Source organism: Astatotilapia calliptera, chromosome 4, assembly GCF_964374335.1.
Source record: "Astatotilapia calliptera chromosome 4, fAstCal68.1, whole genome shotgun sequence".
NCBI lineage: Eukaryota > Metazoa > Chordata > Actinopteri > Cichliformes > Cichlidae > Astatotilapia > Astatotilapia calliptera.
In genome coordinates this window covers 15416018-15428580 of record NC_137425.1, presented here as the reverse complement: position 1 = coordinate 15428580, position 12563 = coordinate 15416018, and the positions used below count along the sequence as shown (strand labels likewise).

Below are 12563 nucleotides of genomic sequence, written 5' to 3'. Positions count from 1 at the left end.
ACTACTACGGTTCTCCACCAAAATCCCAAAACGAAAGCATCGACAACTATTTACTTCAAAGCAAAATAGGACATTTATTTACAACCGGGGGGGAAGATCACGACCATGACAAACTGAAACACAGGGCTTAAATACATAGAAGGAGCAATCAGGGAATGGACAACAGGAGGGAAACACAGCTGGGGCAAATCAGAACTGACGAGACAAGGAAGCGTAAATTGAACACACTGAGATAAGACAGACTTTCAAAGTAAAGCAGGAAACACATAACAGTCACGCCTAAAACAAAACACTGACAACACCGAATCGTAACACAAGGGTCCTACTTAGATATTTAATTCTGGCCTATGATAAGGTAATAAAGCCACATATGAACAGTGGTCATGTTTATTTTTCAAAAATCTCTAAACATCATTTACTGTATTTACACATCCTTTTTTCTTTTTTTTTTAAGGAACGACACTAAAATTTGAATTGACTCTGAATAGCAGCACAAATCCAGAGTGAAGAAGGAGGCCAAACAGATTTTTCAGGCATATTTAAAGTAATAAGACTTTAATTATAATCATTTTTATGTAGCAGGATACAAACATTCTTGAGCAAATCAATCTGTATTATATTCAATAGACTTGCACACATTGCAGCATTAAACAGAATAAGTCTCATCAGCCATTACACAATAATATGAGGTAATATGAAGCTTTATGATCTGTTATCTCAGTAATAGCAATCTGTATCAGGATGCAGTAAACCACATTGATCCACTCACCCCGGATTTTTAGCGTTAATTCACAAAATGTTTATGTGTCACAATAATTTGCATTTCAGTTTGAATAGAGGTAAACTGACATGTATGATAAATACGTAGTGAATACAAAGTTGGGAAAGGCAAGCTTTTGGCTGTTTACAAATCACTCCATAATTTCCTCCATATACAGATAATACACATACAGTACTGAGTGATATAATCCTACATTACACTGGCTACATTATGTCCACACTGTCACACCAAAAGAAAACGTAAGCCACAGATCTCGCACACATATGAACAAAATGACTCCAAACTCCTTTGAAAAAACTTCATCATCATTCATTTTTCCAAGATTTTCACTGTAGTAAAAACAGCCATGTGCCATGATATACAAGACAGAGAAAGCACCTTAGCTGTGCTGGAACTTTAATATCTTTCATATGAGTTTGGTAAAGGCACCAGCCAACCATCCACATACATGCATTTACACCTAACATCCCTCAAGAAGAAGGCTTTGAGCTGAGTTATCCTTTCCACTTTCACAAAGATAGTCCTTGATGCACTGTCAGGAATCATCCTGCTGTCCTCTGCATCACGTTTGATATAAAACAGCTGGACCACAATGACTGAAATAGTCGAGCACACACAGTTGGATGTGCAAACACAGTTCTCTTTAAACCTAACGATGACTTGTATTTCTCCATAGCAGCCATTCTTGAGTTTTATGACACAGTCTCTTGTCTCTTCATGGTTTACAGAGTAAACAGTATTTCTGTTGATGAAGCTGTCAAAGGCTTCCACTGATCTGAATGAAACAGGTCGATTTAAGAGCTCTTCTATTGCTAGTTTTATGGATCCTGTGATATCCAGATGCCGTGAATTTCCAAGCAGATTGTAACAATCAGTGGTTTCATTTACTGGGGAAATTCTGGCTAACGGAGAATTTCCGTTAGAAACAAGGGAGCGAAGGTGACTCGGCAGGCGCTGCCAACGGAGAAACTTGTCTTGAATTTTTTGAGGATTGTAGTTTATGTTGCTAAGCAGTGCCCTTAAATTTGCGCTGTTCTTCTCAAAACTGAATGCTGATGTTGCCCAGAGAGGCCCCCAGTTACGCACACAGTCAGCTAAGTGGATCAACTGATGGCAGTTGAATGAAACGTTTTCTTCACCATAGAGTTCTTCCATGTTTCTAACAAAGAGTACCAAGTTCTCATGGGCCAGCTGAAGGTCATTTTGGGAGACTGATTCTTGTAGCAGAATGTGAATGCTGATCGACAAACAAAAAAAATGTTGGAGAAATGAAGGCTGAAGGATGCCTGGTAGGACACTAACAGCATAAAATAAAAGGAAAGCTCGCCACTCAGATGCTTTCCAAGAGTCCCGACCCTTCAGTGATTGTAGAGATCTGCTCATTTCTGATGGAGGCTTTAACATTCGGAGATAAGAGTCCATCTGTGAAATCTGTTGACCTACATACCAGTCTTTCATGGAGTTCTCTGAGTTCAGCCACAATCCAATAAGTTGCTTAGTCACACCAACTAAAACTGAGTGTATATATTCGGGTACAAATCCAAACACAAAGTCAAACAAAGGAAGTCTGGAAAGTAAGGACATTCCTTTTACTCCACACTCTGAGGTGTTTTCATGGGAGCCTTCAGCCTCTCTTGCATTTTCAACAAGCATATTTTTTGATCTTGATGCTTGTTTAGTTTCATCATATCGATATGACCTCACAGAGCCAGAGCGCTTTGGTACCACTGTGCCAGGGTGTAAACACCAGTCACAACCATATTCTCCATTGAATTGTTTGCAATTCTGGAGAAGTGGCCTGGCCACAGCGTCAGAGGAGCAAACCAAGCAGAAGACTTTTGATGAATGAAGAGTGCCTCTGCTGTCTCTCCACTGAAATGGATTTTGGGCTAAATCACAACATTCATCCACAAATGGTTTCAGAAATGTGTTCATATGAGGTTTTCCTTGGCCAAACCAAAATCCAGCAACTATCATATTTTCCTGTCTTTGTGTGTAAGGAAGTTCATTAATAACAAACTGAAGGGGCCAAATTGAGTATCTGGTGGTGCTAAAAATTGGTACTTCATCAAAATTCCATGTCAGTGTGAGATCATCTGCAGCTAGTTTACCCTCTCTGAGGAGATTCTGGTACATCATCCCATCCATCACATCTTTGATGTTATCATGCTCATCTTTAACTGTTTTAGGTAACAACTCAGTGCTGTGGTTCTCAAAGATACCTTTCAGAAGGTCTTTCAGGGATGAGTACAGAAAGAAGTTTCCATTTTGAATGCTGCTTGCTTTGTTGAACACTGAGGCACAGTGAGAACAACAAGAATCAGGATTGTTTCCCATGAAGTTTTTACACTCTTGACAGTAAAACATTGTAAATGTGGTTGGACTTTGTCCTTGTGTCACTGTTGCCCAGGAGCGAATTGGTTCATTACTCTGAAAAGACAAACAAACATGTGTTTTATATACACAAATAATATTGGGATAACAACATGACTTGAGGAGAAACATCAATATTCCTTCTTACTGTGTCACTGCCTCTGTCAACTGCTGAAGCAGACTCCAACTGAAATGGATAAATGTTGTGGTCCTGCATCTAAAACAAGGCCAAAACATCAGCCAGGCCTACCTATACTCTTAATATTTCATATTCACTTGATGAAGGTGCATTTCAGATATGTATATTAAACAAATTTGAAGCAGTTTGCATTTGTTAGCTTCATTATTTATTGCTCCTCTTATTGCAGCATTATGGAGACAAAATGTTTGTCTTCAGATAAAATCATTGTAAATCACTGGATCTTCAACCAGTTTAAAAGTATCTTTTCTGACTTCCTTTCTTACCGTGTCTTTGCCATCTGTTGTGTCAGACGCTGAAGCAGATTCCAAATGTTGAGGAAAAATGTTTGGCTCCTGCGTGAAAACAAATACCAAATAATTATCCAGACAAGGCACAGGCCTTCATGTTGTTTACTCACAGTTTGTGAAAAACAGTTGAGCTGTGTTGGAGAATTCTGCAGAGGACTTAGGTAAACAGCTAACCTGGTTCACTTTGCTCATATTGACACCTGTTTTACTCTAAAGATATGAGTCCTTGAATCCATCAAAATGTATTTTTATTAGTGCTGTCAGCATTAATCTCTTTAAAATGACATTAACGCCATAATGTCATTTTAACAATATGGCACAAGCTTGTTATTGTTTAGTGGCGTCCAGCTCACCCATGGGGAGATCCACGGTAACCAGCTAACGTAGATTTGCTGCATTAATGCGGCTATGGTGTCAGGACGTCAAGTCTGACATCCTGTCAAGTTCAGGGTTCATTTTAAGATTATAATCATGACCTATAGGGCCCTGCACGGTGTAGCTCCAACTTACATCAGTGATCTTCTTCTGCCTTATCGCCCCAGCAGGTCCCTGAGGTCTTGTGACCAGCACTTGCTGGTTTTCCAGCATACAAGGTTAAAAACAAACAGTGACAGAGCGTTTGTATCAATGGCTCCCAGACTCTGGAACTCGCTCCCTTTGAGTTCGAGATCTGTGGACTCAGTCATTTCATTTAAAAAGTTATCTGTTTAAACTTGCTTTTGGTTGCTTTTGTTTGTTTGAGGTTGTATGTCCATTTCTGCTTGTGTGAAGCACTTTGTGATTTTATCTTGAAAGGTACTATTTAAATAAAATTTTACTTACTTTACATAAGGAGATTAATGCTCACAACATTAATTTTTATATAATAACATGATGACATAACAAAAATGATCAAAGATTAATAACTCAGTAATGAACCATGTTCAGACACAATGAGATCATACCATTTCTTGATTGTTCTCTTGCTCTGCGCTTGTTTCCATCATGTCAGCAGAATCATCATTTGTTCTATTCAAGTCCTGCAGTGGTGAGGGATAAATTTAAGATGTATTTCGTATAATAAAAGAAGTGTGATCAATTTTGTTATATTGATACCTACCAGTGTGAAATGCATTACATGCACAGTAAATGTTACATTAAATACATTATCTTGTACTCGAGTATTGTGAGGTTATTTTTCTGAATGTCACAGTGCTCACACACAACCTCCACTCTGATGCATTGCATACACTATTAATCTACTGATCTTAACCGCCATTTGTTTTATTAAAAAAACAGTATATTTAAACTTTTATGGCTTTATGTTCCAGGATTTTATTTGTAACATTTAATAAAACATTACCTGTAAGTATTCTCTGAGTCTCCTTTTAAACTTTACTCTTGGTCCAATTTTTGGAATCAAAGTATTGATTCTGCCTGACTCGAGACTTAGGAAAGCTTCTTTGTCAATACCTTCCTCTGCAACAAAACGAAGTATTCAAATTGAAATTAGACAAACAAATATCAATATGGCATTACAGTACAGCAGTAATTTATGAAGGACCAAACCAAACTATAATAAAATACCTTCAAATCTGTGAATCAGCTCACTGAGATGCCATTCAGTTAATTTTTCCTGGACAAAATGACATGTCTCCATCTACAGAATCAAAACAAACACATCACACATTAATGAAACAATAGACCTGCTGATATAGAATAAAAAATAGCTGCCTTACCTGTAAGTAATCTTTCAGTCTCTTTCTAAACTGTACTCTTGGTCCAATTTTAGGAAACAGTAAATTAATTCGGATTGAATCTCCAAGGTTTAGAAACGTCTCCTTGTCAATGCCTTCATCTGAAATAATGCCAACAACAAAATAAAATATTCAAAAGTCAGATGAAGCTAACACTGCAAAACATTAATATTCATCAACTTTGAATATGAAAGACTTTTTTTATTATAAGTCATAAATCACAGGAATATCCATACTGACTTCTGAATCAGTAAATTACGATGCTGTTCTAGTGCCATTACAGATACAACAATTCCCATTAAAGAATAATAATAAACTCATACCTTTAAATCTCTGCATGAACTCACTGAATCCCCATTCAGTTAGTTTGTCCTGGACAAATCCAGATGTCTCCATGGAATTTGCTGTGGGGACAATCAGCAATAACTGATTTATTCATATTTAAAGTATTATTCACTAAATAAGATCATTTACTTTCCTTTGTGGTTCTGAAGTGTCAGAGGTTTAAGTTTCTATTTATCTCAATAACCTTTTTCATGTGACAACAGGAGGTAAATGTTTTTGTCTTTTAGCTGAATTGAACTCTTGCAACTTTTGCGACTTCATGTCACTCTGTAGAGTTCATCTAAATATCTAAAGTTTCCAGTTTAGTGAAATGTGTTTACACTGATACAAAGGTTTAAGTTTTATTTTTCATTTGATTTCTTCTGTCATAGTGGAATAATATGATTTTTACAGAGCCAAAGTTTTTTAAGGGGCAAAAAATGTGAAATTAGTGTTGGCCGTATGACACTGATGCTCCTACACAAGCTTCAAACTCAAAGTTTCCTTGAACCACTATTTCAAAGGTTGCTTCGGTGTGGAAAATCACATGTCCCATGTACATGATCACACCCCACCCTAGTTACTGAAACATGCCCTACCACCCCAACACATCCTGTTTCCCCTAGGACACCTTCATCTACCTGCTACATTACATAAGTTTACAGAATCAACTGACCAATCAATCCATCGTTACAAAATTGTATTTATATCATTCACACAATGAATGATATAAATACTTTGATACAATCAGCAAATGGAAATTGAGATTTCATGTGCTGTCTCCTATTTCATTACTAGATGTCACTGAACAAAGCTTTGAATGAATGAACCAATTTTCAACAGGACTGATGAAGTGGTTCAATAGAGGTTCATTGTTTTATTTGCACATCACTAGGCAGGAGTTGGACCCAAACGCAGCATTTGGAAGATGGAGTGGTAAACTAAAAAGTGACCGTATTAACTTGAACTACGTGCAAAATAATTCAGATAAAAACAAAACAAACAAAAAACAAACAAACAAGGAGATCTGAATCTTCGAGGAAAACAGACTACACAAGACTAAGGAGCTTGGAAAGAAAAAGCGTCTGGACTTCGCTTGAAGACGTTTCACCTCTCATCCGAGAAGCTTCTTCAGGTCTAAGGTTAAATAGTGGAGAATCCCAGAGACTCCTAGATTTAAGCCCTATGGGAGAGTTCAAATAGTGAACAGAGGCAGTGGCTTACAACACCAACTATCTGCCAATCTACAGGGCGTGCAGAATTATTAGGCAAATGAGTATTTTGTCCACATCATCCTCTTCATGCATGTTGTCTTACTCCAAGCTGTATAGGCTCGAAAGCCTACTACCAATTAAGCATATTAGGTGATGTGCATCTCTGTAATGAGAAGGGGTGTGGTCTAATGACATCAACACCCTATATCAGGTGTGCATAATTATTAGGCAACATCCTTTCCTTTGGCAAAATGGGTCAAAAGAAGGACTTGACAGGCTCAGAAAAGTCAAAAATAGTGAGATATCTTGCAGAGGGATGCAGCAGTCTCAAAATTGCAAAGCTTCTGAAGCGTGATCATCGAACAATCAAGCGTTTCATTCAAAATAGTCAACAGGGTCGCAAGAAGCGTGTGGAAAAACCAAGGCACAAAATAACTGCCCATGAACTGAGAAAAGTCAAGCGTGCAGCTGCCAAGATGCCACTTGCCACCAGTTTGGCCATATTTCAGAGCTGCAACATCACTGGAGTGCCCAAAAGCACAAGGTGGGCAATACTCAGAGACATGGCCAAGGTAAGAAAGGCTGAAAGACGAGCACCACTGAACAAGACACACAAGCTGAAACGTCAAGACTGGGCCAAGAAATATCTCGAGACTGGTTTTTCTAAGGTTTTATGGACTGATGAAATGAGAGTGAGTCTTGATGGGCCAGATGGATGGGCCCGTGGCTGGATTGGTAAAGGGCAGAGAGCTCCAGTCTGACTCAGACGCCAGCAAGGTGGAGGTGGAGTGCTGGTTTGGGCTGGTATCATCAAAGATGAGCTTGTGGGGCCTTTTCGGGTTGAGGATGGAGTCAAGCTCAACTCCCAGTCCTACTGCCAGTTTCTGGAAGACACCTTCTTCAAGCAGTGGTACAGGAAGAAGTCTGCATCCTTCAAGAAAAACATGATTTTCATGCAGGACAATGCTCCATCACACGCGTCCAAGTACTCCACAGCGTGGCTGGCAAGAAAGGGTATAAAAGAAGAAAAACTAATGACATGGCCTCCTTGTTCACCTGATCTGAACCCCATTGAGAACCTGTGGTCCATCATCAAATGTGAGATTTACAAGGAGGGAAAACAGTACACCTCTCTGAACAGTGTCTGGGAGGCTGTGGTTGCTGCTGCACGCAATGTTGATGGTGAACAGATTAAAACACTGACAGGATCCATGGATGGCAGGCTTTTATGTGTCCTTGCAAAGAAAGGTGGCTATATTGGTCACTGATTTGTTTTTGTTTTGTTTCTGAATGTCAGAAATGTATATTTGTGAATGTGGAGATGTTATATTGGTTTCACTGGTAAAAATAAATAAATGGCCTGCATTTGTATAGCGCTTTTCTAGTCCATAGGACCCCAAAGTGCTTTACACTACATTCAGTCATTCACACACAGGCGATAGCAAGCTACATTGTAGCCACAGCTGCCCTGGGGCGCACTGACAGAGGCGAGGCTGCCGGACACAGGTGCCACCGGGCCCTCTGACCACCACCAGTAGGCAAACATGGGGTTAGTATCTTGCCCAAGGATATTTGGCATGCAGCCAGGGTGCAGCCTGGGATCGAACCACCGACCTTCTGATTAGTGGCTGACCTGCTCTGCCACCTGAGCTACAGCCACCACAAATAATTGAAATGGGTATATATTTGTATTTTGTTAAGTTGCCTAATAATTATGCACAGTAATAGTCACCTGCACACACAGATATCCCCCTAAAATAGCTAAAACTAAAAACTACTTCCAAAAACATTCAGCTTTGATATTAATGAGTTTTTTGGGTTCATTGAGAACATGGTTGTTGTTCAATAATAAAATTATTCCTCAAAAACACAACTTGCCTAATAATTCTGCACTCTCTGTATAACGGTCTGTCTCTCTGTGTTGGCCCTGCGATAGACCTGTCCACCCCGCCTCTGGACTGCTGGGATAGGCTCCACCCACCAGGCAGAGTGACTACAATACCCCATCAGCCTTTTACGGCTGAGAGCTCATCAAGAATGATAAAAAAATAATAAAATCATACCCATATACTTCACTGTAAATTTACTATTGTTATCATTTATACACAAATAGTCTTCACAGTCTCCTTTTACATCGACAGTCTTGCTGCCTTACGTTTTTGAGGTTGAGATACCAAAATATGAAAAAAAAAATACTATAATACAAAATGCATTGAGAAATATTTCATATTTTATACTTAAATTAGCCATTATTACTTATGTGAGGCAGTATCAGTTTATACTGTAAATAAGCATAAGAGGGTGAACATGCTATGCTTCAACACATCTGTGAATCATTCAGAAAAATGGAAGAAAATGTTGATGAAAGACTGATATTTATTCTGGTTCTTTAAAAAAAGATGATTTTCCTTTAAAAAAGAAAAGAAAACAAACAAAAATAACAACAACAAAAAAACAATGCCCCTAAGAGTAAGAGTAATGGGGGTTACAGCCAATTCAGGGACTCATATCAAAGACTTTAAGCATTGAAAATGTATTCACAGAATTAAAATAACATCTGGTTATAATATTATGAGTAAGGGTGTACAACTGTTTTTCATTTTTATTACTTATATTAAAAACTGAGCTTGAACAAAAATGACTGGACATGGCATTTCAGGATATTTGTGCTTAAAAACCCAAACAAAAGTATAGTTGATTTCTAAGGTAAATTGGGGATTAAGATTGTAAGACACGCTTTTAGAAATAATGTGATAATATATTTTCATACAAAGCACACTCGGTTCTTTTTTGGGCACTCAAATGGCACAGGATACTTGGAAAGACCTGCAACAACAACAATGGGTGTTAGGTGTGACAGAGGTGCACCTTAGACAAACTCAAATTCTGTCAACAGCACACTATGTTGTCAAAATATCACAACAGAGTCCACTGATACTACTACCAAAACTATGTTCATATAATAATATTCTTTGTGAAGAATAAACATAGATGACAGGTCAGAAAGATTGTAGGGAACAAGAAAGCAACAATTAAAAGAGCATGACAAGAAGTGTGAATGTGTCCTTGGAAAAAACCCCAGAAACTTTAAGTTTTACAAATAAATTTATGACTAGTTGTGTTTTTCATACACAAATCCATCTTATCCTAATTCAGATATTGTTTTTAAGAAAACGCACCCTCTGCTGTGGCTCTAATGTATGAAAACCTGTCAAAAACACATATTTGTGTGTGAAAGGTTGAGATGAAAAACTATTATCTCATAATAAAAATCTTAAATCAATGGTCTGGATGACTTGTTACCTTTAAATATTTGTAGGTAAATACAATTACAGTTTTAATTGTAATTTTAGATAAAATACATTGATGTTCCTATTAATTACAGGGGAATTACGCATTAGTCGTGGGCTATATTATAAAGTGTTGCCATGTTTTTACCTTCTGTGATAAGTAGACTGATTTTACATGTACTGAAATGTGCTATATAATTGTCATTGTCATCTGAATGAACCATAACTAAACTCATGAAATAAAAGCAAAGTAGATCAAAACATATGTAGAGTGATGTGAATCTCTTTCAGTTTTTCCTCCAACTTCTCTGCTAGCCTCAAGATTTAAAACATTAAAAGAGACAAATGTCTTACAGAAATAAAAATCCAGAATCACTTTTGACATTCACAAAATCAAAGTCAAATGTCACCAAAGACCAAATAAAAACAACTGAAAAGGACTGAGACCAAATCGGATGTTTTCTTTGTTTTAAACAGCACTTCCTCTGGTAAGACCTGTTTGTGTCCAGGCTTCTGCAGTTACTACCTGGTCAGCAACTCTGAAACATTAAAAAAAGAGAGCAAAGGTTTGACAATAAACAATAACCAATGAACATAATATAATTTCTACATTTTAAAAATCGTAATATTGCTTGTAAAACTCCTCACACTAAAGAATACTAATGGCTATAATTAGTTTAAATGTTGAATTGCAGATTCCCCTAAAATGGACTCATTGCAGCCTCTCAGCTGATCATCATACTTTGGCTTAAAATAATTGTTAACATTGTTAAGAGCAAAAATTCTTTATTTTTTGTAAAATTTTTAATATTTAATGTAATACCATTGATAACATATTAGGAGTTACCCAGTAAGGGACACTTCATCATCTGGAGTGCCTGGAAGTTCATCATAACGTTTCTTCACCATATCAAGCTCTGTTGAAACATCTGAAAAACAAATTTGAATTTTTGTGAATCAGTAATTTATAAGTTAATTTAAAAAATAGATAAATAGTTACATAGACTAAGTTATCAGGTGCAAGATTGCAAAGATAAAGAGAAAAGGACGGAAGCATTATCAAGCACTTGGAACCGATGTAATTACAGCAAACTGTCCTGTTTACCTGGGAGTGAGCTCCCATCAGTCTTGAATGAACATTCAAAGGATTCCTTCATAGTAGTCTCCAGAATCTCAAGGATGTCTCTCTAATTTAAAAAAAAAAATTGTATTCACTTATCACAGATCAAATATTGTATTAAAGTCATATTAAATTACATTTAGAAATTTCTCAGACTTCATTTAAAACATAAATGGAAACATAAATTTTTGTATAAGTCTATTCCAGTTAAACACAGAAAAAGCCTTCAGGTGAGCTATAACAAAATATGGTCATAATATTTCTTCATAAAACAGGACAAACCCTTAAACTGCGTAACTTCTCCAACATGGTATTTTTTGCCTGCTCAAACATGTCCTTTTTTGAGTGCACATGGTTCTTAATAGTCTCCCTCATGTTGTACAGCGTGCCTTCTCCTCTAAATTCTGCAGCCTCTACAATAAGACAGAAAACTCCAATCAGATTTCTCTTGCTCAATAATGATAAATATAAATATGTGTTTTAGTGCCAAGTTGTGAATAATTAAGTGTGCCTATGCGAAGGCACACTTATTACTATTGCTCGGATTTATTATTAAGTGTGCCTATGCGAAGGCACACTTATTACTATTGCTCGGATTTATTATTATTATTATTATTATTATTCTTTTTCCGCCTGAAATTTTGGACCTTAACTCGCCCCACAGTTTTGAGACAAGGTTCACATATGATATATCATTGTGTGCGGCTGGAGCTGGAATGAGTTGCTATGACTTTTGGTGTTTATTACTTCTATAGTTTTTTAAATATGAATATTTTAATGCAAGTTTTTTCCCATTGAAATGAATGGAGAACAAGAAAACTTCATTTGTGGTGTGCTGGCTCACTCTAGTGGTATGTCGGGAGTAATGCGAGGCGGCCGCTGTGTCCCTGTGTGAAACAGTCGCTACTTGTCAGATATCGACAAATCCTACACTACAGACCAGTTGACAGCGTGCAATAACCCAGCCGATTCATTCGTCTTTACACTACCTCACAATCGACTCAACGGTGAGTTATTTGTTTGTTTTGTTTTCTCACAATTAATGTAAAGCCAAGGTATATATCAACGGCGCGCACAGCGGAAGTATGGCGTCCCGCTTGCCCTTCACAATAAGAGCATTATAGCGGATTATAATGGGGGACGCTTTTATTTTGTATAACTACCGGAAGTAGTTCCTGTGTACTGATGCTAGCTGGGTAGCTAGCGCCGCGTCGCTTAAAAAGCAGCCGGGCTTGT

General features: G+C 37.5%; 3 protein-coding genes across 4 annotated transcripts in view; 1 reads left to right on the top strand and 2 right to left on the bottom strand.

Annotated features, from left to right (window-relative positions):
* The window catches only part of ccp110 (centriolar coiled-coil protein 110), a 664638-nt gene that overhangs the window by 556988 nt on the left and 95087 nt on the right, over positions 1-12563 (top strand). The gene's annotated exons all lie outside the window — the stretch shown is intronic.
* Positions 526-6923, bottom strand: LOC113021532 (uncharacterized). Its single transcript, XM_080300262.1, has 8 exons — positions 5703-6923; positions 5362-5480; positions 5210-5282; positions 4986-5101; positions 4588-4662; positions 3620-3688; positions 3303-3371; positions 526-3211 (listed from the first exon to the last, which is right to left on the bottom strand). Exons 1-8 carry the CDS (start codon positions 5773-5775, stop codon positions 1178-1180), a joined length of 2628 nt encoding a protein of 875 aa, XP_080156388.1. The 5' UTR covers positions 5776-6923; the 3' UTR covers positions 526-1177.
* LOC145428252 (nuclear GTPase SLIP-GC-like) overlaps positions 9276-12563 on the bottom strand; it is a 44092-nt gene continuing 40804 nt past the window's right edge. The window contains exons 20-23 of one of the 2 annotated variants that reach the window (XM_080300252.1): positions 11610-11740; positions 11313-11394; positions 11031-11136; positions 9276-10746 (exon numbers count right to left, since the gene is read on the bottom strand). In XM_080300252.1, the coding sequence (XP_080156378.1) occupies positions 11051-11136; positions 11313-11394; positions 11610-11740 (299 nt within the window). In that variant the 3' untranslated portion in view covers positions 9276-10746; positions 11031-11050. The remainder of the gene's footprint in view (positions 10747-11030; positions 11137-11312; positions 11395-11609; positions 11741-12563) is intronic. The other variant, XM_080300251.1, reaches the window with a different exon arrangement.